The 27,784-nt window shown below is 47.3% G+C and overlaps 3 protein-coding genes across 3 annotated transcripts in view; all 3 read right to left on the bottom strand.

Moving 5' to 3' along the window:
• The window catches only part of LOC144588812 (uncharacterized), an 856,730-nt gene that overhangs the window by 488,382 nt on the left and 340,564 nt on the right, over positions 1-27,784 (bottom strand). The gene's annotated exons all lie outside the window — the stretch shown is intronic.
• Positions 1-27,784, bottom strand: part of LOC144588813 (uncharacterized) — a 398,202-nt gene that overhangs the window by 278,016 nt on the left and 92,402 nt on the right. The gene's annotated exons all lie outside the window — the stretch shown is intronic.
• Positions 1-27,784, bottom strand: part of NOL4L (nucleolar protein 4 like) — a 144,623-nt gene that overhangs the window by 71,186 nt on the left and 45,653 nt on the right. The window contains exons 2-4 of the mRNA XM_072996607.2: positions 26,008-26,163; positions 11,497-11,608; positions 7,053-7,162 (exon numbers count right to left, since the gene is read on the bottom strand). Coding sequence (XP_072852708.2) covers positions 7,053-7,162; positions 11,497-11,608; positions 26,008-26,163 — 378 coding nt within the window. The remainder of the gene's footprint in view (positions 1-7,052; positions 7,163-11,496; positions 11,609-26,007; positions 26,164-27,784) is intronic.

Below are 27,784 nucleotides of genomic sequence, written 5' to 3'. Positions count from 1 at the left end.
TTTTCAAATCAGAAACATTTTCTAGGCAGACCACAAGAATAGGTGTGTGTGTGGGGGGGTGGAAGGCAGTTTGTTTGCGATCTCTATCCACCCCCTCCAACGGCAACAGCTTCCATCAGCTTTCTAGGTAAGAACAACACACAGTTGCCAAAAGTCACTGATACGGAGGAAACCACAAAGTCAAGATCCACACACATATACATCCATACAGAGTCTGCCATTTGCCTTTAGCCTGGGTTGAAGGTGAGCACAGAACTCCCCAGCACAGAAGCGACCAGCTCCCGGCTCAGTTCTCTTGCCTTCTACAAGACTCATCATCCTACTTTCTTGGTTCCACCCACATGGCTCTGCCTTGGGAGGAAAATGTTTCCGGAAGGTCATGTCAAGGAACCGGGGCAAGGCACCAGGTGTGTCCACCGCCTCCCCTTCAAAACCCAAATTTCTGCAGTGGTCAAAGGCCTGCTGAGGGTGTGCCAAAAAAAAAGGGGGGGCTGAGTCCTCTCGTGACCCTCCTGCCTCTCAAAATAGCACCGACGGGTCCTGAAAATCCATAGCAACCAGCCGGACGCCTACCGGAGCCATGAGGCATTTGAGTTCCAACAGCAGCCTTACGCTGATGCAACCACCTCTTCTTGGCTGCATGCAGCCTACGGAGGCATCAAAAATATATATCAATATATTCAACTTTAAACGTTGGCTTCTGAGCCTGGGACTGGAATGCAGTGTGCGCGCACCTTGAGAGTCTCAACAGGATCAATCCTGCACAAAACCCGCTGCCATGAAATGAACCGGGTCTGTAGCCTGCTTCTTCTCATGGACATGCCAAAATGAAGAGATCACGGCCTCCATTTCCCCCACAGTAAGAAAGAACCGCCTTCTGCGCCATGTCACCCCCTTGGATGCCCCCCCCGCCAAAGAACAGGCAGGCAGCTCTAATATACACTTCCCCTCCTCTCAAGCAAATGAGCTGCTTTACCTGTCAGCAAAATCAGTGAAGCCCCCCCACAGTTACGAATCGGCCTTCACCGAACTAAACGTGAGGCTTCCGTCATTCTGAGCCTGATCAAAAATCCTTCTAAAACACATATTTTTAATTCAGTTATGCCTGCACAGCCATAGGAACGTCAGTGTCAAAAATAAAACACAACGAAGATTTTTTCTCTCTCTCTCCAGAATCCTATTTTGGTTCAGGGACAGCCATATATCTCAGGGAGGTGCGTAACTGAGATGCGGTGGCAGCAATCTTTCCATGGTGTTTTCCCCCCACAGCCACAACTTTGAAAATGGTGGTCCGCTTAGCTCCAAAGACATGAACTCTGAACATCAGAAGAAGAACCTTCTTAATGTATTTGCGAAGGCTTTCACGGCCAGGATCTAATGGTTGTTGTGGGTTTTTCGGGCCAACCTTCAGAACACGTCCAAAGAGCCCGAAAAAACCCACAACAATCAACCTTCTTAATGTTAAGCGTCGTCAAGCAACGGAACAGGTCGTCTAGCGGAGGATGCTCTGACTCTGGATCAGGTTCTAGGACCCTCTCTACCATGTTGCACCAATATTGGCCAAGAGCTCCCACACACATGCATGTAATCCACAATTCCATCAACAAATTATCTGTTGTAGATAATTAAACTTGTACAATCGGTAGATGTGGGAGAAGCCTCTTCTCCACCCCGAAATTCACCAATGATATCTTTTCTCATCAGGACCCACGGCAAGGAATGACTGGCAAAATTCCACCAGAACTTCCGTAACTTTCATCCTTCTGTCAAGCTAAGCCTGGACCAGCCCATGCGACCAGTATACTTTCTGGACACACTGGTGCCACCGCACAAGGTACATACAGACACTATGCTATATCAGAAACCCGTCCTCTTATTCGCCTCCAGCTTCTTCATCCAGTATCCCGTCTGCAGCCCAACTCTGACCTATCACTGGGTTTACTCAGAACAGAGACTCGTGAGGTTGGAGCAGACGATGCAAGGCCCACTCCGCAGGATGACAAAGCCAGTTGACAGACCTAGACCAAGCTTTGGGGTGGGGAGTCCGCCTGCTTTTGCCAGTTGTGCCCCCAAACTACCCCAGCTGCATGATCAAGAAGAAGAGCCCCAGCAACGTCAGACACAGCCAGGGGGTGGGGGGCTAATTTACTTGTCCAGCCTTTAGTGATTTATGCGATCACCTCCCAGCAACGCCTCTCTGCTTTCTACCTTCAGATAAAACAGGACAATCCCAGGGCAAAAGAAGGAATGGGCATAAATCTGCCTTGAGGAAGAGTAACACAGAGAAATCAGTTTCAGAACGCTTTAACTGACATTCCGTTATGGATTCCAAAGTTCACTCCTCTCTCTCTTTTTTTTGGTAGAATAAAGGAATGACCGGGAGCCTAAATACAGATCAAGGCTTCTTAGCACAGCACATAAATGAGTAACACGGCTTTCGTTGTATCCCAGCGGTATAAAATAGTCGTCTTCCCCAACAGACTCTAACCTTTGCCCCATGAAACACTCTTAATGTTCCCGTGGCAGCCAAATCTAGCCGGCATACAGTTTATCACCCTGGCGAGGGTCTTTCTAATTAATCGTTTGATAGTCTCAAAGTCTGCCTCCTGACTTGGACACATCACCACAACGGGGATAAATTTAGGAGACATGATTTGTACTTCCTGTGAGAGCAGAAGTGGAAAAACTCACACCGAAACATTAGTCCTTAAAGTGCTACGGTATTCCATTTTCCTTTCCTTTATGTTTGCTAACACAGAAAAGGCTACAGAAAGCATTGTCACTTCTTTTTTTTTAATTAATTTGATTTTACTTTCTCCCAGTTGGAATGTCCTTTGCATGGAGGTGCCTGGAACAAAGCAGCAAGCAGCAGGACCGAGGGGTGCCTTTGGGCAAAGCCCACCACGTGGAGAGAAAAGCAGCCGGGGGGGAGGAAATATGAAGAAACTGAAAGACTGAATCATCAGTACAATTAAGAGTGGCAAGAGGAGCATGCCTAGCTTCTTGCTATGTCGGCAGACAAAAAGAGGAACTCGGGGGGATTGCTGACTGGGTGCGCCTCGTCAGGCGCACGATGGATGGTGGGCAGGCTTGCTGCCGATTTCTACTCCGCTTGAAATGTTTTGTGCCAAAGGGGCCTGTACTCGCTCTTGGGCAACCTTGAAATGCTCCTGGATTCATCTCCGAAACTCGGATGCCCAGGTTTTGTTGGTGGCCGGGAGCGCCTTTGGGGAGTTAGAACTAGTTTGCCAGCTGTGCTCATTCCTGGAAAAAGTCTGATCTGGCCATGTTGACACATGCCTTAATTGCAGTCCTGGCTAGATTACTGTAAGGCGCTCTACATGGACCTGCCTTTGGAAAGTGCTTGGAAACTTCCGTGGGATCAAAATGCTATTTACTGGAGCTGATCACGTGATCCCCCCCCCCCGGTTACATCACACTCCATTGGCTGACAATCAAATCTGGGCACAACTGAAAGTGCTGGTTTTAACTTCTAGCCGTGGGTCCACACTACCTCAAAGACTGTGTCTCCTTTTATGAATCTGCCTGAGTGTTAAGATCCTCTGGGGAGGCTTTTCTCTTGGTCCCACCTTCACAGATGCGCTTGGTGGGGACCCAGGAGAGGGCCTTCTCCGTGGCTTCTCACAGACTTTGGAACTCCCTCCCACTGGAAGCCAGGCTGGCCCCATCTTGGCTCTCCTTCCAAAAGCAAAGACCTTTCTCTTCAGGTAGACTTTCCCTGAGTGACTGTCTGGATAAGAGGGGCTTTGATATGGAGTTATGCCTTGTTGCTTCTGATTTCATTTATCTTTTTAAATATTGTATTTGTTTAGCTGTTTTTTTTAAATATTGGTATACTTACTGTTTCTAGCTTTTAAACTCTGTCTTTTGGTGACGTACGCTGCCTTGCGTTCCTTTTAAGGAGAAAGGCGCGGTAAAAATTATAAAGAATTATAAATGAATGAACGAATGTTCCAGAACAGACTCCAGACAGCCGCAAATTCCCCATTCTTAGATTCACAGAGACCACGAAGGAGAACAAAAGAGCAATCGATGGGAATGGCCGCAACATCATTCACATTTTTGGAGGCCGTGTGACTCTGTGCAAGCATATCAGGGAAAATGCAAAGAAACGAGACAAGACATATAAGCTCACTCAATACTCTTATGCCGGACCCTTGAGGTACTTTAAACCAAAGGCCAATGAAACATCTCCCATCACCGCCACCCTGGAACCAGTCCGGACCAGTAGCCATTGCTGCATTTTTTTTGAGAGAACAGGCTGTAACTCATCAAGACACAGAGGCAAAATTTCAAAAACAGGCTTCTTTAAAAGCTCTCTGACGCAGCAGCTCTTCATCGGGCCCAGAGCGTCAGATATTGCACACCGCTGGGGAGAGGTGACCCAACAGTGGGTGGTGACAAACATCTGGTTGACCAACGGGATTGAAGGGGACGAGTCCACTTCAACAGATTACCTCCCTTCCTTCAACATTTTCTACGCTCTTCATCCCAAACAAAATGAGCCTCTTTAAGCAGGGCTTGGCTTATGCGGGGCTTCAGAAAGGCAAATGTTCCCTTCGTTCTTACCAACAAACGTCAAGCTCCTGAAAACCTTGAAGCAGAGTCCTTCAGAACACGGACCTCACACTCGGGTTAGTCCTCTCTGGCAACCACAAAAGAGAACGAAACAGAACATTTGCCCAATCTTTATTTTCTTTCAGTCACTGTTATTGATCCACTGCAGTCAAGTACGTCAATTAAATATAAATCTATGAATGAACTAGGACAGAAATCCTGTTGCTCAGAATAATAGGCCCACTCTGAGGATTTGGTGAGTCAAATCCTTGGGAAGCTCCACTGATTTGATGGGTCAGTCCTTGTTGTGACTGACTACCCTAAGCAACAGGATTTCAGTTTTCGGTTCACTCGTGCTCCAGAGCACATTTTCCGTACATAAAACTCCAGCTACAGTAAACAAGCCCTCTCTTTCTTTCTCTCTCTCACACACACAAAATTTAAAGTGCTATCATAAATTTGTTTGTCTTTAAGGTGCTGTTACACTCCTGTACTTTTCCCTGCGATAAACAAACACATCTATTGTCTGCGGGTTTCATTTTAACTTGATGGTTTGTTTGATTTTAATCTTGCTGTAAACCGCCCAGAAAAGTGAATGGCACTAATGGGGTGGTATACTGTATAAATATTTAAGAAACACATAAAATAAAATAAATAATAAACAAACATAGCTATTCTCTCGTCCGGGGGACAAAAGCGGCTGAAGGAAGCTGGGTTTTGACAGCAGAACGTGGGCTGCCCCGAGCCCATCACAGGGCACGTCTAATCGGCTCCAACCTGCTTCAAGGCGGGCTAAATGGCTCTCCAGTTTGAAGCATTTTCTGCACGTTCGTTTTAGCACCGCTCTCACTTGCTCTCCTGCTCAGCGAAACCTTCTTTACTCTGGAAGGGCGTGTCAGCTTCATTTCTTTCCTATTCAGCCTCAGCTGAAATTGAGCTGTGCTTAGATGCGCCGACTCACTGCAGCCATGCTCAGAAAGAGGAAGACAATATGCTTCCCAGACTCTCCACCACGTAAGAGAACAACAGCTAAGCCTTTCTGCTCTGATCAGCTCGCTATCCAGCACGTTTTCTGAAATATTTTCCCACCTTTGTTAATATGAGACCTAGCTTATTTATTTATTTATTTATTTATTTATTTATTTATTTATTTATTTACTTGCTTACTTATTTACTTACTTATCTACCTGCCTGCCTACTTATTTACTTACTTATCTACCTGCCTGCTTACTTACTTACCTACCCGCCTACTTACTTACTTGCTTGCCTGCTTACCTACCTACCTACTTACCTACCTGCCTGCCTATTTACTTACCTACTTACTTGCTTGCTTGCCTACCTGCCTGCCTTCTTAGCTACCTACCTACTTACCTACCTACCTACCTGCCTACTTGCTTGCTTGCCTGCCTACCTGCTTGCTTGCTTACTTATCTACCTGCCTGCCTGCTTATCTCCCTACTTACTTACCTACGTGCCTACCTGCCTACTTACTCACTTACTTACTTACTTACTTAACCACCCATCTTGCTGAAGGCCATTCTGGGCAGTTTTACAGCATGTAAAAAACAACAATCAACATCATAAGACAAAATTAACTACACAACTGGAACTTCAAAAGGATTGCAAAATAAAAGGACAATACATTTTAAAATGCATGATAAAATACATGAAACATTTAAAATGGCGGTAATGAGTCGTATTTATGGCTAATAGAAGCCATTTGTCCCTCTTCTGTTTTGTCCCAAGATGATATGACAAAGGAGAGGCTATGAATTTCTTGTATGACTAAAGACAGAGCTGGCGACCCACTTGCTTTCATATTTGCAAAGCAAGTGACTCAACTTCCTTCTTGTTCTGGGTGAAGGAACCCTGTGAGTCCTTTTGCACAAGGCACAACGCTAAGCCAAACAGCCTACAGAAGCCACCTCTTGCCAGCTGGAGTCTAAGGCTTAACACCACCACGTCTTCCACAGACACCACCACCCCAACGCTCTCTTTTAAATCTACCCTGAAGAACAGACCTGTGTCATTCAAAGGAATCGGGACTGCTTTGCAAACGAAGGACGCAACTCAAAGAAAGGCATTCTGCCCACTGTACATTTTCCGTAGGCTTAACCAAATAAAACCGAGGGGGTGATCAGATGCTGACAGAAGCTCATGCGCTGGATTGCCCATGGCACAGTTTGGCTCAAGCTACAGTATTTCTCTGCTAACCACAATACCTACAGGAAATCAGAAACCAACTCAAATCTGTTCTGTGGCCAATCTGGACTTTTTTGGTCCAGCGGAAAAGCCTCTCTCTCTCTCCTTTTGGCGCTAGGCTGGAGCGACTCGGACTGGAGCCCACGTGCATGGAAGGGTTGCTTTAAAGGCGATCGAACCCAGTTGAAGCCATCCTTTCCAGCACAACTGATCCAAAGTGGTCCAGCTTCCCTGCCTGATCGCATCCCTGGCTTCATAAAGAGTAAGCTTACCTGTTCCTGTGAATTCATGACCCGCAGTTTCATCTGTTTCAAGTAGGTGGACGTGAGAGGCATGTTGTAGTCGATGACGCCAGAGACCAGGGAAGAGGGAGGCTCGTTTTCTGCAAGTAAGAAGAAGACGAGAACATCCTTTGAGAGTCAGGAAGAGTGAAATCCCAGAGTGCAGGATCCACAACCATGGCCCCAAGTCACAGTAAGCCAGATCTCGGTGGAACATCTGGAAAAAACTCCCAACTGTTACAGCAGTACGACAACAGAACCCAGGACCTCGGGAGGCGGGGCTGAGCGCTCCAACACTGGGGGCCTTCAGGAGAAATTTGGGCAACCCCCTGGATGAGATCCTTTGATTTGGATTCCTGCATCAAGCAGGGGGTTGGACTTAATGGCCTTACAGACCCCTTTCAACGTCACTATTCTACGAGTCTCTGAAATCATCACCTGTATTATCACCCCTGTTCCAAACGTGTCATCTCAAACTGGACAAGAGGACTGTAACCCTGTTTCCTTATTTTTCTGTCTATCTTTCCTGCTCACAGACAAAGTATTTGTGCGCACAGGTATATGTGTGTACGGCGAGAGGGGATGTCCATGGGGGAATTAAGCCTTTCGGCTGCCTAACTTATCCATGCCGCATGTCAAATATTTCTCTGCACAAGCCTGGTGCACTTCCATTAATGTAAAGTGCCAGTAGCAGACAGGTGTCGCATGACTAATATTTGCACTTGCCAGAGGCTCACGTTACCAAGACGTAGCAGAAGGGTTTACACCAGGGCAGACTGCTTGCTTATGTTGCCCAAGAGGGCCTTGTGGCAGCTGCTTTCTAGGGCTGCAGGATCCTTGCTGCCCTGCAAACGGGAGACGCCTTGGGCTGAAGCCAGGGTCCTGAGTTCAGGAAGAACCCATCCTTCATGGTGGAAAACTGGCAAGGGCATATGAAGCATCGTTGCATGGAAGCCGGTTGCCTTGTTAAGGGGAGGCGGGTGACCAACGCTTTGCCTACTGTCATTGCCTGAGATCTGGAAGGAGATGAACGTTGCTGGAGTCAGCCAATGTCCTTTGGTTGGACGTAGATCCAATATCATAGGAGCCACGTCTTCTTCGTCAGTGACAAGAGTTGCACCCCCCAGCAGGACTGGGGTGAGGAACAGATCCAGGGCAAAGGACTTGCGCAAAGGCTGAAGAGTCTCCAAGGAATCCTCTGAACAAGCAGAGGAACCCTGCTTGCTGTTTGGCCAGAGCTTGGAAATTTCCGTTTCTGTGTCCTATGACTGCTAAAATCCCTGCCCAGACTGACTAGAGATTCCGGCAGCTGGAGTCCAAATAAGAGCATTTCCAAACTCGGTCCTTTGCACGTTGACACTATCAGGGATGAGAAAAGCTCCTTTCCACCGCACAGAAGGCTACTTCACAGCTGAAGGATTCCAAGAATTGTAGATCAAAGCAATCATTTCCCCCATCTGTGAGCATTTCACATATTTACATTGAACGGTAAAATCCATCTCAAGAACAACTGGCAATTGCGAGACTCAAGCCTGCACTGGGGCCTTCTACGTGATCTCTTCATTCTCTTTTCCTAGCGGCTTTTAAGAAAGAGGAAAGGGTGACATACCCCGAACGTCAACCTTGTTAACCCCAACGTTCTAGTTCCATAGGGCTACGAGCAGGACACAGAGCACTGTGCAAAAAACCTTTGCAGCACTAGCTCCCCCCCCCAATTCTGCCATGAATGCATCGATGATGCAAATCGGGCCGACGACACACCACTTCTGCACAATTTATTCCACACCTTTGATCCTTTTATGCCTTTTGCTCTAGTTTGCTTCTTACGTGGGAGCTGAGGAGTTTTTCCAGCCACCGGCACCTCTTCCGCCCCCGATGGAAACTTCCCCTTCCCAAACCGTGTTTTGGCTCCTCAAAATCCACATACACTTTTGGGAGTCCCATGACGTGTTGGGGCATCTTTCCCCAAGATCATCTACCCACACCAACAGGTCCTCCCAGGAAATGTTCCTCCAGGTGGCCAAGCCGACGGAGGCCAGGAAAACCTCCACCAGAAGCTGGGCCTTCTCTGTGGTGGCCCCATTTCTTTGGAACCGGCTTTCGGTCAAGTTGCGCCTGACTCCCTCCCTGCCTATCTTTAAGAGGCTGGTGAAGATGGTGCTCTTCAGAGAGGCGTTTGAATGCAACCTCCCATGCATTTTTATTGGTCTGTGCCCTGGCACCCTACTAAGGAAAAGTCACACTGTCATGGTTTTAAGAGAGTTGATTTGATTTGGCTTTGTTTTAAATTATTTTGTTTTGCTCTAGCCATTAAGAGTTCTTCGTTTGCTCAGAGCAGTGCATTGCACGAATGAGATAGCATATAAATCAATGAAATAAATATTTCAAGAATAGACTCTTTATTCTTTCCTTTGATAGTGGAAGCTGTGCTTCCCAAGTAACTGAATTCTCTGTGCTTGTTGTCACATTCTGTATTTTCGCTTTTCCTGTGAGCAATCACGGCTGATAGCCCATGCTCCAAAGGGCATCTGACTACTGCTTACTGAGAGCCATGACATGGAGGGGTTCAGTTATCATCATCACATGCCATTAAGTCAACTTTGATTTATGGTAACATAATTCAAACTTAGACAGCATCTTAAAAAGCAGAGACATCACCTTGCCGACAAAAGTCCACATAGTCAACGCTATGTTTTTTTTCAGTAGCGATGTATGGAAGTGAGAGCTGGACCATAAAGAAGGCTGACCGCCGAAGAATTGATGCTTTTGAATTGCGGTGCTGGAGGAGACTCTTGAGAGTCCCCTGGACTGCAAGGAGAACAAATCTATCCCTTCTGAAGGAAATCCACCCTGAGTGTTCACTGGAAGGACAGATCCTGAAGCTGAGGCTCCAATACTTTGGCTGTCTGATAAGGGCAGACTCCCTGGAAAAGACCCTGATGTTAGGAAAGTGTGAAGGCAAGAGGAGAAGGGGAGGACAGAGGACGGGATGGTTGGACAGTGTCATCGAAGTGACAAACATGTATTTGACCCAACTCCAGGAGGCAGTGGAAGACGGGAGGGCCTGGCACGCTTTTCAGGAGATGGGTGATTAGTGTGTCTTGTTGTGGGTGTATTGTTGTGATAAGGAGGAGAGATTATCTGTCACTGTGATTGATGGGTGTCATTAGCTGGTCTTTAGTGTGTAGTGATCCCCGGTCCTTATGGCTGGGTAGAGTTCGTTGACCTTTTGCACACTGTATTTTTCAGAGCTGGGAGCCAAGTTTTGTTGAGTTTCAAACTTTCCTCTTTTTTGTTGAAGTTCTGCTGGTGCTTGTGGATTTCGATGGCTTCCCTGTGCAATCTGACGTAATGGTTGCTGGTGTTGTCCAGTATTTCAGTATTTTGAAATAGAATTTCATGTCTAGCTTGTTTTAGGGCATGTTCAGCTACTGCAGATTTTTCCACTTGTTTTAGTCTGTGATTTGCAACCCGACACCACAGTCCCTTTACACCAATGATTTTCACCACATAGTCTCTGTTTTCCAACCTCGTGTGTCTGAAGAACTTGTTCCACAGACACTTACTTTAAAATATAGCAGTCTTTAAAGTGCTACAACATCGCCTCTGTTCCCCCCCGCCCGCTTTTGCTTTGTGTTTCTTGTTGATAAGCCAATCATATGAAGCCAACAGACAGAAGAAAGAAAATCGGTGTTTTCTTCTTTGCTAGTGTTCAGCTGCTAACCGTTGAAATGTCCAGATGAGGTTTGTTTCTTAGGAGCGGTGACCTAAGGTGCAAACGGCTCACCACCCTGGGTGTCTCCCAGGCAGGGGCTGGGGTCAAGACAGGGCCCCCACCTGCAGTTTTAAGTCCCACCTTCCCTCAAGGCATCACATGTAGGATGATGCCACCTAGCCTTCTAGATGGCAGGGTTTAGAGGCACAGTCTCCCAGCTACTCTCTTCACCCATCCACATTTTTTTTCCCAGTAAGATAGCTTGCTGGATAGCTCAGGGGTTCAGGCCTCTTGGCTGTGGAGCCAGAGGTTGGAAGTTCGATTCCCCTCCAGGGCCTTCTTGATGATCCATAGGGTCCCTTTCCAGCTCTGCAGTTCCAAGAGGAGGAGGATTAAAGGCGCAGTCCAGTTTCTTCCAGCTAGGAAAAGCACGGGCATAGTTAAGCAACCGGAGCTACTCTGCTCTCTCTTCTGACGGCTCTCTTTCTTCTTAGAGGGGTAGGAGCCTCCCCCCCCCAACATGTTAGGAGGTCTGGCGGGCAGAATTCTGCTTGCGGGCCAAGGTCCTTCATCCCTGCTCTTGTGCTGCTGTGACTATGGGAGCATGTGGGCCAAGGGGGCTTCAGAGAGGCAGTTGCCCCGAGCTCAATGCGCTGAGTGCCCCACCTCAACCAGCACGGGGCTTCTAACCTGGCTAACTAACGGTTCCTGGGGCTTTACCTTTCGGCTCCACGCCGTTGGAGTTGAAATGCATCCTTTTCTGGCACTCCGTGCAGCTCATCAGGAACCTGGTCACCGCCTCTCTTGGCAGGAAAGCGTAGGTTTCAGCAATCTGGGGAGAGAACGAGACAGCACCCCTGTAAGTCCCTGGGCGAGGACAGTCGGCACCCATGAGGAAACCACAACGTATCCTCGCCTGGGTGTTTCGGGACATGTTCAGCGGGCAGGAAAATATATGTTTAAGAAAGAATCTTGAGACCGACGGGCAGTACACCCAAACCCTTAGGTTGGGAAACACGGATTCCAACCACCACAGCCGTTAGTATCTCTACATTTCCCCATCTGGTGACCCAAACAGGGTGTGAGAGTCACAAAACAGCCACAGTTTGATGCCTTGAGACAAAAGGGTCCTGTTCTGCCTCCACCAAGAGCATTATTATCCTTAGGACGGCCTACATGTCACAGGGCCTGCTCTCCGGGAGCCCCAGCGAAGAAATGCCCAGGGCCATTGCAAAATTAAAAATGCAATGGCAAAATGATTTGGATGAAGAAGTAATAGGAGAAGAATGGGATAAAATATGGGATCAGAGAATTATGAAGAACATATCAGTAAGGATAAAAGAAAACTGTTATAAAGTAATACGGAGGTGGTATTTAACGCTGGTTAAAATGAATATGATGGACAAAACTGTGTCAACATTATGTTGAAGTTGTAAAAAAGAGAAGGGGACGTATTTACATATGTGGTGGCTATGTGAAAAAAGAAAGAAAGAATGGAAATTAATATTTAAAGAAATATCTGAAATAATTGGATTGAATATTCCAGTGTCTCCAATAATAGCTTTACTGAATATGATTAAAGAACAACTGGCGAAAGAAAATAAGGATTTAATAGCAATAATGATTACGGCAGCAAGGATAATCATGGCAAGGAATTGGAGAAATGAAAATCAATTTAACCTAGAGGAATGGTATAGAGAATTATGGGACATGGCTATTAATGATAAACTGACATGTGATATGAAAATAAGTAGAGGCCAAATGAAAAATAACGATTTTAAGAAAATACGGAATGTATTTTTAGAACATGTATTTCGGAGAGGGAGGGGGTTTACACTGAGGGAAGAAACAATGAAATTTTGGAGTGAAAATGGATGGAATGAAGTGTAATGCTAGTCCTGAAGGTGATGGGTGCACATGGGTAATTGTACTGTTTTGTTTTGTATTTTATAGTTTTTTTTTCTGTAGTAGTAGATGTATTTTGTATTCTTTTAATAAAAATTTTTAAAAAAGAAAGACATGCCCACGGCCAGCCACATCACAAACCTCTGCCCTTTCCCATCCTCAACAAATATAACTACTTAAAAAGACTCAGAACAAGTGACTTCCTGGACGGGCTAAGCTTCCATCCTTTCTTCCTCATCTTCGTGATCTACTCACCCTTCTAGGGGCCTTCCATTAGCTAACAATGGTTTCTGCAGGGAATGGATAACATTTTTTTCAGATACAGTGGTGCCCCGCTTGACAACGAGAATCCGTTCCAGGAAAATTGCTGTTAAGCGAAATTGTCGTCAAGCGGAAAAAAAACCCATTGGAATGCATTGAATACCGGTCAATGCGTTCCAGTGGGGGAAAGACCTCATCATCCAGTGAAGATCCTCCATAGGGGAAGCTATTTTTGATCGCTGTCTTGTGAAAATAGGTCCGGAAAACAGCGGGGAGTCATTTTGCGAACCGCCGATCAGCTGTTTTTAATCATCGTCTTGCAAACAATTGGTTTGTGAAACAGGGACCTAATCATCGTAAAGTGAAAAAAAAACCATAGGAACCATTGTTTTGCAATTGCTATAGCGATTGCAAAAAAACTCATTGTCAAGCGATTTCATCATCAAGCGGGGTCATCGTCAAGCGGGGCACCACTGTATTAGGAGAGAGGCCTGTTTAATACTCCCTTGTTCCTACTCTGCAAGTATATAACACAAAACAATAAACACATCTTAGTAAGGAAATACCAAATTTTGTGCAAAACATTAATAGTCACTGCAGTTTGCACATTCAGACTCATGTGTGTATATAGATACAGCAGAGTCAGCCTGGCTATTTAGGCATAACCAAACACATGTACTTTCTACGGTGCTTCCGATGCTAACCACAAGCAGCACCCAACTCACACTCCTGAAATAAAAGGATATCGGAGGCACCTCCCAAATCTTTTGCCGTGGCATCTAAAACTAAGGTTCATGGGATCCTGAGTCTGTACCAGACAGGCTGTAATTAAAGGCGCAAAAAACCCAGGATAAACACCAGTGGTGGGTGGGGACTCGTGCACACCAGACAGGGGTGCCCATCTTAAGAGCAGCAGCACCACAGTTTCCCCTCTCTCTGGCACAGGTAAACACAAGAACACACACACACACAAACTGTTAGACATACATACTCCTGGGGTCTCCTCCTATACTCTCTAACTCGGCCAGAGAACGGCCTGAATCCTGCCATCTAATGCATGACACGGAAACTTCCACCTTAGAGCTTCAAGACATTCCCAGATGCACGTTAAAATAATAAATAATCATGGGCTGTGAAGTCCATTCCGACTCATGCAGACCCTTTTCATGGTTTTCCAGGTGAGGAATACACGGAAGGGTTTTCCCAGGCACTTCTAGGATGCCCGGGGATGGTGACGCTGGCCCGAGGCCACCCAGGCTGGCTGTTCTCACAGGAAGCACCGTGGGGGGAATCAAACTTCCAACCTCTGGCTCTGCAAGCAGATCTCTAATGCACTGAGCTGTCCAGCCAGCTAGATATGCATATATTAGGAATTTATTCTTTAATGCTGGACAGCAGCTTCTGGGCAAGAGCCTGCTGAGGTTTTTTACCACCCAAGCGGCCCACGGACGCCACCAGACTGGTCAGATGCATTATATTGAGTTGGTCTCCTTCTTTCTACAGCTGGCCCAATAAGATTCCCAACAGTAAGTGATGGACCGACGGACGGAATGGCTGATGGATTTTATATGCAAGAGGCAGGACCGGTGTGCCGGACCTATCTCCGATCGGGCCTCCAGTGCCAGCCATCTACAGCCATTCACAAAGAGGCATTCCTCCCGTCATTACTATAATGATGGGTAAATATAGTGATGTCAGCCGCCTTGGGTCATTTTGGGGAGAAAGGCGGCATAGAAATATTTTAAATAAACTAATGAAACTACTGGTGGCCTTTCAGACTTGGACTGAAAATTCCATAAATCCTAGCCAGCGTAGCTGATGATGAAGGATGATGGGGATGGCAGCCCAGCAATATCTAACCTACAAGAATTATCCTGCGTCGCATTCTGGAAGCAAGCAGGAGCGCCTTGGGATTGCCTTCTCTCTGCTCGGTTTTACAAAAAGCAAAGGCCCAGGGGCCGGTGCCCCATGTTCTGGCGAGGCACAGTCAACCCAAGACCCTCTCCTGACTTAGTCTAGGGTTCGCTTCTTCAGTGACCCTACCCTGGAGACTCCGAAGAAGCAACCACAACTTCCTTCTTTCTCCTCGGCCCCTAGCCGAAGCCAGAAAAGTGACTTATCTGGACTAGAACTCCCAGGATCCTCCAGCTAGAACATGGTATCCAGTTTCTGTTTCAGAGGTACGATGCCGCCGAAGATTGGAAGCTCGGCTTCAGTTGACACGCCCAGATGTTTCTGGGACAATGCCTCCAATGGAGTTGTTTCCATCCTTTTTAAAGCCCCCTAAGAACACCATTCAAAACCGAAAGAAAAACCAGCCTTATTTTAGCCAGAGGTCACACGTTTTCATTAAAGACTATGGTTATCTCAGGTGTGACGGATTCACCTGAGAGCTGCAGGCAATCATTGAAGGTCACACTCTACTGCCCAAAGGCACTATTCTTTCCTTTAGTTGATCAGTCGTTAAGTTGTGTCCAACTCTTTGTGACCCCATGGACCAGAGCCCGCCAGGCCCTCCTGTCTTCCACGGCCTCCCTGAGTTGTGTCAAATTCATGTTGGTTGCTTCGGTGACCCTGTCCAGCCATCTCGTCCTCTGTCGTCCCCTTCTCCTCTTGCCTTTCCCAACATCAGGGTCTTTTCCAGGGAGTCTTCACTTCTCATGAGGTGGCCAAAGTATTGGAGCCTCAGCTTCAGAATCTGTCCTTCCAGTGAGCACTCGGGGTTGATTTCCTTTAGAATGGATAGGTTTGTTCTCCTTGCAGTCCAGGGGACTCTCAAGGTCCTCCTCCAGCACAACAATTCAAAAGCATCGGCGGTCAGCCTTCTTTCCTTTAGACTGCAGCCTTAAAAATGCCATGCCCCATTTTCCAGTGCAGGAGAGCTCCATCCTGCTCAAAAGAGCTCACAGGATACCTCTGGTTTTTTTTTTTTCATGGTCAAAACTGGTACCAGCAGGCAGTAATATGCACCATTATGTCTGAGCATCAGCACAGCACCCCCTAAATAAATACATTGATAAACCAATCCATCTAGCGACGACGACTCTGTCTTTCAAATTAAAAAGCTAGGTTGCAGCAAAGGGTATTGTTCAAACAAAACAAAAAGAAGATAAACAAGCTGTTTCTCATGTGAGATCCAGCTAATTTAACCATAGGAAATGAGCATGGTGAAATCCAGAAAGAACTACAGGAGAAACGAAAGGACGTTCTTAGCAGTCCTGGAAAGGACTGTTTCCTGTCCTAATTGTCCCGTTTTCGGATTCCATGTGAAGGAAAACATTTTTGTAAGGAAAAAGTTTACGTTACGTTTAGTCGTTTAGTCGTGTCCGACTCTTCGTGACCCCATGGACCAGAGCACGCCAGGCCCTCCTGTCTTCTACTGCCTCCCGGAGTTGTGTCAGGTTCATGTTGGTTGCTTCGCAGACACTGTCCAGCCATCTCATCCTTGGTCGTCCCCTTCTCCTCTTGCCATCACACCTTCCTAACATCAAGGTTTTTTCCAAGGACTCTTTTCTTCTCATGAGATGGCCAAAGTACTGGAGCCTCAGCTTCAGGATCTGTCCTTCAAGTGAGCATTCAGGGTTGATTTCCTTTAGAACTGATAGGTTTGTTCTCCTTGCAGTCCAGGGGATTCTCAAGAGCCTCCTCCAGCAACACAATTCAAAGGCATCAATTCTTCGGCGGTCTGCTTTTTTTATGGTCCAGCTCTCACTTCCATACATCACGACAGGAAAAACCATAGCTTTGACTATTCGGACTTTTGTTGGCAAGGTGATGTCTCTGCTTTTCAAGTTGCTGTCAAGATTTGTCATCGCTTTCCTCCCAAGAAGAAGGCGCCTTTTAATTTCAGGGCTGCTGTCTCCATCTGAAGTAATCATGGAGCCCAGGAAGATAAAATTTGACACTGCCTCCATATCTTCCCCTTCTATTTCCCAGGAGGTGATGGGACCAGTGGCCATGATCTTAGTTTTTTTGATGTTGAGTTTCAGACCGTTTTTTGCACTCTCCTCTTTCACTCTCATTACAAGGTTCTTTAATTCCTCCTCACTTTCTGCCATCAGAGTGGTATCATCTGCATATCGGAGGTTGTTGATATTTCTTCCGGCAATCTTAATTCCGGCTTGGGTTTCTTCCAGTCCAGCCTTCCGCATGATGTATTCTGCATATAAGTTAAATAAGCTGGGGGACAATATACAGCCTTGCCGTACTCCTTTCCCTATTTTGAACCACTCAGTTGTTCCATGACCAGTTCTAACTGTTGCTTCCTGTCCCACATATAGGTTTCACAGGAGACAGATAAAGTGGTCAGGCACTCCCATTTCTTTAAGAACTTGCCATAGTTTGCTGTGGTCCACACAGTCAAAGGCTTTCGCATAGTCAATGAAGCAGAAGTAGATATTTTTCTGGAACTCTCTGGCTTTCTCCATAATCCAGCGCAAGTTAGCAATTTGGTCTCGAGTTCCTCTGCCTCTTCGGAATCCAGCTTGTACTTCTGGGAGTTCTCGGTCCACATACTGCTGAAGCCTACCTTGGAGGATTTTGAGCATAACCTTGCTAGCGTGCGAAATGAGTGCAATTGTACGGTAGTTGGAGCATTCTTTGGCACTGCCTTTCTTTGGGATTGGGATGTAGACTGATCTTTTCCAATCCTCTGGCCACTGTTGAGTTTTCCAAACTTGCTGGCATATTGAATGTAGCACCTTAACAGCATCATCTTTCAAGATTTTAAATAGTTCAACTGGAATGCCATCACCTCCACTGGCCTTGTTGTTAGCCAGGCTTTCTAAGGCCCACTTGACTTCGCTCTCCAGGATGTCTGGCTCAAGGTCAGCAACTACATTGTCTGGGTTGTCCGGGATATCCAAATCTTTCTGATATAATTCCTCTGTGTATTCTTGCCACCTCTTCTTGACGTCTTCTGCTTCTGTTAGGTCCCTCCCATTTTTGTCTTTTATCATGTTCATCTTTGTGCAAAATGTTCCTCTAATATGTCCAATTTTCCTGAACAGATCTCTGGTCTTTCCTTTTCTGTTATCTTCCTCTATTTCTTTGCATTGTTCATTTAAGAAGGCCCTCTTGTCTCTCCTTGCTATTCTTTGGAAGTCTGAATTCAAGTTTCTGTAACTTTCCCTATCTCCCTTGCATTTTGCTTCCCTTCTCCTCTCTGCTATTTCTAAGGCCTCGTTGGACAGCCACTTTGCTTTCTTGCATTTCCTTTTCTTTGGGATGGTTTTCGTTGCTGCCTCCTGGACAATGTTACGAGCCTCTATCCAAAGTTCTTCAGGCACTCTGTCCACCAAATCTAGTTCCTTAAATCTGTTCTTTACTTCCACTGTGTATTCATAAGGGATTTGGTTTAGATTATACCTGAGTGGCCCAATGGTTTTTCCTATTCTCTTCAGTCTAAGCTTGAATTTTGCTATGAGAAGCTGATGATCAGAACCGCAGTCAGCTCCGGGTCTTGTTTTTGCTGACTGTATAGAGCTTCTCCATCTTTGGCTGCAGAGAATATAATCAATCTGATTTCGATATTGCCCATCTGGTGATTTCCATGTATAGAGTCGCCTCTTGTGTTGTTGGAAAAGAGTGTTTGTGATGACCAGCTTGTTCTCTTGACAAAACTCTATTAGCCTTTGTCCTGCTTCGTTCTGAACTCCAAGGCCAAACTTCCCTGTTGTTCCTTTTATCTCTTGGCTCCCTACTTTAGCATTCCAGTCCCCTAGAATGAGAAGAACATCTTTCTTTGGTGTCAGTTCTAGAAGGTGTTGTAAATCTTCATAGAATTGTTCAATTTCAGTCTCCTCAGCAATGCTGGTTGGTGCATAAACTTGGATTATTGTGATGTTGAATGGTCTGCCTTGGATTCGTATTGACATCATTCTATCATTTTTGAGATTGTATCCCATTACAGCTTTTCCCACTCTTTTGTTGACTATGAGGGCTACTCCATTCCTTCTACGGGATTCTTGCCCACAGTAGTAGATATGATAATCATCTGAGCTGAATTCGCCCATTCCTGTCCATTTTAGTTCACTGATGCCCAGGATGTCGATGTTTATTCTTGCCATCTCCTGTTTGACCACCTCCAGCTTCCCAAGGTTCATAGATCTTACATTCCAGGTTCCTATGCAGTATTTTTCTTTGCAGCATTGGATTTTCCTTTCACTTCCAGGCACGTCCACAGCTGAGCGTCCTTTCGGCTTTGGCCCAACCACTTCATTAGCTCTGGAGCTACTTGTACTTGTCCTCCGCTCTTCCTCAGTAGCATGTTGGACGCCTTCCGACCTGAGGGGCCCATCTTCCAGCGTCATATCTTTTAGCCTTTTGTTTCTGATCATGGGGTGTTCTTGGCAAAGATACTGGAGTGGCTTGCCATTTCCTACTCCAGGTGGATTGCGTTTAGTCAGAACTCTCCACTATGTCCTGTCCGTCTTGGGTGTCCCTGCACGGCATAGCCCATAGTTTCTCTGAGTTACTCAAGCCCCTTCGCCACGACAAGGCAGCAATCCATGAAGGAGTCCTATCCTGTCCTAATTGTCCCGTTTTCGGATTCCATGTGAAGGAAAACATTTTTGTAAGGAAAAAGTTTACTGCCAGCAAAAGGAACAAGAGGGCACAAATCCCACAATGCAAACCTAATAACAAACAAAAAGGCGGAGGGGGGTCTGAATCCTTGACGGACATACAGTAAAGAATCAGTGGGATGGAGGGTGGTGGTGGTTTTTAAAAGGCTGGGTTCTGCAACCAAGAAGTGAAGCGCTCAGCCTTTTCCCCCTTAAAAAAATGTGTCTCCACTAAGTGGCAGCACAACCCCATTTTTCCCTGGCAAACGGCAAGCAGAAGGGCAAAGAGCCCAGAGAGCGCACGGAGGAGGGGGTCCGGGTCCCAGGCGGGCAGAAGAAGATGCCAAGATGGTTCCTCGGGCGCTTGCCACTCCCATACGCCTCTCTCGGCTGTGTGATCAGCCCTGGCTAAGCTTCTCCTCTCCTTCGAGAGCCCAGCAGGCACTCGCCTTTCGGAAGCTTCCCGATGGAGGGGAGGCGAGGAACGAGCATACCGGCCGCATGCCACGCCTTGCTTCTTCTGATGCAGAGTTCAAAGCATTATAACACCCAGCCATGTCCTGGGATGGCTAGGAAGAGCCACGCTGGCCCCCTAGGACGTGTCCTTTCAATGCCAAAGGCGGGGAGCAAACACACATGCTCCTTTCTGCAAACACACATGCTCCTTTCTGTCACGAGTATCCTCTCCTTCCCCCCCCCCCTCACGTGAGTGGTCTGTTCTCGGAAGCAGGGCAAGCCTCCGCCAGGATTCGAGTTATTGGGGGCCGTAGCCTGTAGCCAACATTGCATGATCAGAAAAGCTCAAAAATGCACTGAAGTAACCGCAGAAGTTGCTGGGACTGAAACATTCCAGTTCTCAGCTCATTAAAGCCCAGGCCTTGCCGCGAGTAGACCACACATGTGATAGGGAAGGAGAACAAGGAGAGTCACTGTATGAATCGGCCCTTGGTCCTTGGATGCAAAAGCACAACCCTCCAGCAAAATTTTAACTTGCATGCAAGTCCAGGCCATCCACCCCGCGATGATAGCGCAAGTCTTGCTTTTACAATATTTAGTTAACATGTCCAGAAGGCTCTCTACCGCCCACCCAGGAGCACAGGGGAATCCCTTCTGCTGGTTTACGAAATGCCTGACTTTCACGGGCACAACAACCCTGCAAGATAAACCAGGCAGAGAATCTGAGAGCTCAGTGGCGGGATAGCTCACTTTCGGCTTTGTCTTTCACCGTTGTAAGCTGCCTCAGGCCCTTTTTTCAAGGAGAAAGGCGGGGCAATTTTTTAAAAATATAATAAATAAAATACATTTTGTACAGAGGGAGTCCCAAGTTTAAAAACCCAGGTTATCCCCAGGCCCCCCCCCAAAAAAAGGATCTTAATGAACTAAAATGGATAAAGAGAGGGAAGAACTTGACTCACCAGCAACGTAGACAATACCAGGATAAGTAGCTCTATTACCCGATTCATTTGTTTTTTTACCCATTCCCAGGATTACATTTTACCTATTGTGAAGACATTCATGTAGTGACCCACTTTGAAAGTCCATGACTTATATAAATAATGCCACTGCCACTCTGAAAGGTTATTCCCAGCATTAATGATATAATTGTCATCTTCTCTATACCATGTGTCTGAAGGAGGGAGCGAAAACCCACAATGAATTTGGTCTGCTAGTCTAAAAGCATCATGATCTGCTGGTTTTGCTTTGATTTTGTTAGACCCCAAATTTCTGATACTGACACTTTGAAATTTTAGTACTGTACCTTAAAGTATTTTTCCTCCAAGAAGGGGGAGGGGAATGTTTTCCCAACCCCCAAATTCTTTCTAGAAGTGAGAATGAATAAACTGAGGTTATCATACTTTGGGGAAATCCCAAGAAGACTAACAAGAAGAGACAATAATGCTAGGAAAAGTTGATGGTAGCAGGAAAAGAGGGAGACTCAATGTGAGATGAACTGACTCAGTAAAAGAAACCACATACTGATTGGTAAGACCTCTAATTGGTTTCTGACAGACGCTTTTGGAGGTCATTAATTTATAGGGCCACCATAAGTCAGAAGTAACTTGGTAGCACATAGCATTAACAATAAAGGTATTTTTCTTTCTGACTTTATATAAAAACCATATGAAACACTGTGAATTGAGGCATCTTTGTGTGATCCCATATTCTAATTTTCGGAGTGATTCACATTAATTCCTCCTCCTACGACACGGATGGCTCTTCCTTCTCCTTCAAGGTCAGAACAGCCATTTCTAAGGATAGAAACGGCCTACAAACGGCCTCTTCCACGTTTTGAACTCCACGGATCATGAAAAGGGTGTTCTTACTCCGCAGACGAAAGGTTCTTTGAGATGATAAACGACTCTTCTAAAATGCCTTCCAAAAAAAACAGGGTCAGGGAAATTGTCAGGCTTATTTCAGCCCAGATTTCACAGTGGGTTAGGATCAAAAGCTATTTCCAGTGCCAGGGCTGAATGCTGGGACCTATATGTAAAACGTGCCTTTAAACAGGCACCAAGAGTCTCGCCCTCGGCCGTGAATAAACACGTGTCGTTCACCATACGGCCGAAGTCCGAGGGGAAAGGTGCTCCCGGTTTGAAGAGTATCACACTTTTCTTTGTTTCTTTTTAAAATAAAATAATCAGAGGATGGAATTAAAGGTTTAGACGCAAAGGCTTGTGTCTACACCAGAGGCAAGTGGCTACGGGGCATAAAGACCGGCTGTGCCCCATGAAAATAAAGCTTCTCATTCTTGTGTTTTTCCCCTCCTTTAAAAAAAAAAAGAAGGAATGACCTCCCATATCTCTCCTACATGTTTCGAAGAAGTGTCTTTCTTATACTTTGCCATATTAAGGACCCCAGGCTGTCAAGCACCCCCTAAGCCTCTCACCTGGGTCTCTTTAGAGGGAAGCGGACTTCTTCCGATAACGCCACCACCCAAGAAGTGCACCTTCAGTTCACCTTCCCAAATCTCCAGCTGATGGGGTGCTCTCCAAAGGCAGTCAAAGAAAGGCAGATCCCTCTATAGTGAAGAGGGCCAAATTCTCATCCAGGTGGTAAATAGCTATATTCCTGACTACAGGTACGTTTATGTTAAAGAGCAGCGTCCTATGTGAAAAGCAAGGCTCAGGGGGCATTGACTCCTGACTTCTGGTCTTCTGCATTTAAGGATTTTGTTTTTGTTTTATTTTCTCCCTATGGAGGACAATTCCATTACGTGACTCCTCGAAAGAGGTTTGGCCTGAATTATCTCGGTGAGGATGAGGGCTACGTTGGGCATGAAAGGCTCCCTCCACCCTCACCCAGCCCTCAAAGGACAGGATTCCCCCTGGCGCATGGCATTGCTCGCTCCCCGGCCACAGGGTGATACACGACATCTATCTCTCTCTCTCTCTCTCTCTCTCTCTCTCTCTCTCTCTCACACACACACACACACACACACACACACACACACACACACACACACCACACACACACACACACACACACACACACACACACCAGAGTCGGATGCCTTGGATTCCTTCTGGTCCAGTGCAACCTCGGTTGGGGCACCAGAGAGGGAAGATGGCTGAGAGCTGGGCCAGGAGGGGACCCAGGGCTCCGAATGCCATCAGCTCAGCTCAGGAGGAGGCGCAGGGCAGAGAGAACCCTCGGGTGTTGTAACCAGCCTGGCGAAAGCTGGCGGCCCAGCCCGGGCTGCTCCCCTGAAGCTGTCCCTCTGCCTGGCCGTGCAAGAAGGGGGTAGGTGAGTCTTCCTGGAAGCCCAACGGCAGGAATCTGGGGAAGGGGAGGGTCTGTTTGCAGTGGGAACAAAGCAGGACCTTTTTCTGAACGGTGGCTCGATGGTGGCCCTTGCCCACCGCCATTCTGGAGAGGTCATCTGGCCAGAGGTGGGGAAAATCTGGAGGCACCATAGTTCGGCTGGTCCTCTGGGCAGAAGGGGGCCAGGGGGCAGGATCTGGGCTGTCCAGCCCACGGACGCTCGGCAGGATCCCTGCGAGATGCTGAGTATGAGTTCCTTGCTCCCTGGAAACGAGACGGGGTGGACGTGGTGGAGCTAGCTCCTCTCGGGAAGGGCAGACCTGTGCCAGAGCGAATCAGGCAAGCAGCCTCCCCGTGGAGGATGGGCTCGGGTGTAGAGGTTCCTCCACCTCCACCCCCGCCCCCCTCGCCCCCTGCCCTCAGGCAGAAAGTCCAGCTGCCAAGGCAGCCACTTGGGGGGGGGAGGCTCACAGGAGCCCTTGTCAGCCTGGCGGTGTTCTCAAGCAGAAATCCAAATGCTACAGGCCACCACAGGGCCAACCCTGCAAGCTGCTTAGGCCAAGCGTCCCTCTACCGCTCTCCCGCCCCCCCGCCCCCGGAATAAACAGAGCAGCAAAGAAGAATCCAAGAGAGCCCAGACCTCAAGCTAAAAATGCGTCGGAGGAAGAGGAGGGTGGAGAGGTGGAGATGCTGTGCCCCCCAAGTCTCTTCCCCCCCCCAGGAGCCAAATCATCTCTGCTCCATCTCAGAGGACCAGAACAAAGGTGGAGAGAGATGGAGAGATGGATGACGGCCAGAGAACTGGAAAGCCTCTGCAATCAACAGGAATCACCATGGAATCCCTTTATCGCTCGTGGAAGCATGGAGCTTTCCCACCCTGGGGCAGGTAGCGAGAAAGCCATGTCGTCCCCTTACAATTCAAGTTAATAGTCCCTTTTTAACAGCGTGAACATGAGAAACGCATCCAGATGTGCTCACTTTATTCAGTAATTTCTCCTACACTGCCTAACCTTCAGGTTTGCTAACAAGATACACAAAACTGCACCTGTTCAGTCCAGCCTCCTAGCACGGAGCTGGTCTTCATGGCCTCAGGTTTTAGCGGGAGATGCCAGGATTATACCTGAGAGCCTTCCACTTGCAAAACCAGGGCTTTACTCCTAAGTAACAAGTTCCCCTCCAAGGTCTACCATGCTATAGAGCCACAATGTGAACTGAGGAAGGACATTGCTCCACCTCTTGCAGAAGAGTGCAGAATTTTAAGGGGTGAAACTCTGCAGCCTCCCATATTCCCGGTCCCCTTTCTGTTGAAGCCCAGGCTCTCTCAGAAAGATCCTGCAAGGGAGGGAGGAAAGCAAAATGGCTAAGGCTCTATAGGGCTCAGTCTGAAGAAAGCTAAAACCCTGAATCAACGGAAAAGGAATTCTGCAACCCGAATACGGGAGACCAGCTGAGTGAGTCTTCCTGTATTTGCCTCTCCCGCCGAATGCCAGGGTCTTCTGCAAGTGAAGAGTGGGACTCCAAAGCACAGCTTGGAAAGTCGGGGAGTTCTTTGCACGGCGACGTCAACAACGTGATCCTCTGGCCGTGCTGGATGGAGGAATAGGGTGGCCGTAATGGAAAAAGGTAACTTTCCCACATTTCAGCAGAAAGCACCCGGCTTTTGAGTTCCTGTGACTCCATGAAAAATGAACCAAACCACAGCACAAGAATCAAGACCGTGAAGGAACTCCATTGCCTCGAGCAAGCCCCAAGGACCCTCCTGCGTGAGCCACAGACGGACAATAATAATAGAGGCCTACCTTGCAGGGGTGTCTTAAGGACTTGCTCTATTGGCTACGTTACTTTTGCAAGCTGTGGCACAACCTCCAGAAAAAAAAGGTAAGAAGTTGCACGACGAGCGGCATTTTACCAGTTCATCCGTCATGAAACTATGGTTAGTCTCAACGAAGGTGAGTAAAAATAAGCTTCTTCGGGCAATCAGGTGAGTTCCCATTACTCTAAAACAAAAAAGCTTAAGCTTCTAGATTTCCATCCGGAGGGATCCGGGATAAGCAGAGGACAGCACGGGAGCCCGAGAGAGAGAGAAAGCAGACGGGTTCTTGCAATGCGAAGCCACAGCTGAAGCCTAAGAACGGAGGCCGCCCCTTCGGTGTGAAGTGCTTTGAGGTTGCAGAAAAAGCTATAGAAACCACCCTCGACCTCTCGTTTCGCTCTCCCTTGACACAGCCTTGTGTAAATCCTGACACGGCCACAAAACACAACCGTGACACCTTGGGGCAGTTCCGGGCTTTCAGTCAGAACCTACTTCACAGGGGTGCTGTGAGGGATAAAGTGTGTGTGTGTGTGGGGGGGGGGAAGCAGAGCTATGGGTACCGCCTTTCACTGAAGGAAAGGCCAGGTAAGCAATACAAGAAATACATGTGGAATAAATACAAGAGAGGCTTAGCCATGGGCTAAGCCTGCATTTTGTGCTAAGACGTCCTTCTTTGTTTATCGCTAAGATGTGGCTTCATTCTGAAGATACCTGGCTGGCCACAGCAGCTCACGTGGCTTGCTCCTCCTCCCACCACCCCACCCTCTGCCATAGATGCCCCCCTTCTCATGCCTCTTCCCCTCCCGTCTCCTTTGCTCTCTGCCTCCCCCCCCAATAGAAGAGACTGTCCTCCCTGGGGAAGGATGTGGCCAGGGGGGGGTCCCCTTTCGGTCTGTCTGGGATGATAAAGGACAGAGTGTCTCTCACCGCCCGGTAGGTCTTCTTCTGCCCGGCATGCTTGGGCGCTTTGCCTGGCTCGGCCGAGCTCTCCACATGCATCGAGTAGATGATGTCAAAGAAATCTTCCACCACCGCCACGCGCTTGAGAGCGATGCCCTCGGGCTCCGACAGACCATCTGCCCCCTACAACGGCACAAGAGAAAGTCAAGTCAGTCTCGGGGAATGGTTGACACCGGGGTGAAGGGAAGGGCTGTGGGGGGGGAAGACAAGCAGGAGAGGAGGGGGGAAAGGGGGGCATATCCTGCACTGCTTCTGCCAGGGTCTAAGCATGCTTGGCAGGAGGGGGTTGCCATCCTCTGAGGGCAAGGAACTGCGACATGCACACACACACACAAACACACACACACAAAGAGACAGCGCTGTCCCTTTTTTTAGTTGCAGAAGGGCGGTTACAAACCGAAGAAAGAAATGTTCATGGTCACATAACCCATTCCTTTAAACGAGGCGATGTACTGCAAAAATGTATTTTCTTCCCCCTAAAATGCACAAAGCGATGATTGTGACCACAGAGGCACCGACCGCCACTCTGTCAGGTCTGCAGGAATGGGGGGGGGGACCACCATGCTTAGGCTGGGGAAAAAATATTACAAAAGGCCTTTTTGAGATATTAAAGAAACAATAGAGTTCAATGTGCAAATAACTATCCCTCCTTCTTAAAAGATCTATTGCAACTTCCGTGTTTGACTGACATACATCAGCGGCAACTATGCCCCTCCCCACAAAAAAACAAAAAATTAGCAGAGGCCCTTAATTCATACTTCACCAATTAAATTTATAATAACACACACTGACTAGTGTTCGCCAATGACCTACCAAAAAAACAGACGTCTTTTAGCATCACACAAGTTCAGTGATAAACCACAGGTGTTCTACACTGTACTGCCGTTGTGTTACAGCAGGCTACCTGCATTGCCCTGACTTTGTCTCTTAATTTTGTGATAGGTAGGAGTATTTGACAAGATCTGCAAGAAGTCAATGGGAAAAAGTAAATGCAAAAAAAAAGTGTGTGGGGGACACATAAGCGTACAAACCCATCTGGACACCTATCAACCGCCCACCTCTTTATTCATAAGTCCTGCACTCCTTGGTCACGAAGCAAAGAGGGGAGCAACTTTTCAAAAATGATGAAATTGGAACATCCCAGAAACAGGCCTGGGGTATCCTTTTCATCACTACAACTCTCTCTCTCTCTCTCTCTCTCTCTCTCTCTCTCTCTCTCTCTCTCTCTCTCTCTCTCTCTCACACACACACACACACACACACACACACACACAACACACACACACACACACACACACACACACACACACACACACACACACACACACACACACACACACACAATGTGGTTTACAAGCATCTGCTCAGATGCACTGAAAGAAAATGCCTGATAGCCAAATGCTACAAGTGTCTGGATTTTACTCTCTCGGGCTCCATGATCACTGCAGATGGGGACAGCAGCCACAAAATTAAAAGACGCCTGCTTCTTGGGAGGAAAGCGATGACAAACCCAGGCAGCATCTTAAAAACCAGAGACATTATCTTGCCGACAAAAGTCCGAATAGTCAAAGCTATGGTTTTCCCTGTAGTGATGTATGCAAGTGAGAGCTGGACCATAAAGAAGGTTGACCACCGAAGAACTGATGCTTTTGAACTGTGGCGCTGGAGGAGTCTCTTGAGAGTCCCCTGGAATGCAAAGAGAACAGACCTATCCGTTCTGAAGGAAATCAACCCTGAGTGCTCA

This window comes from Pogona vitticeps, chromosome 4 (genome assembly GCF_051106095.1).
Source record: "Pogona vitticeps strain Pit_001003342236 chromosome 4, PviZW2.1, whole genome shotgun sequence".
NCBI lineage: Eukaryota > Metazoa > Chordata > Lepidosauria > Squamata > Agamidae > Pogona > Pogona vitticeps.
Note: the sequence above shows the minus strand (reverse complement) of the source record. Positions and strands in the feature narration are given on the sequence as shown.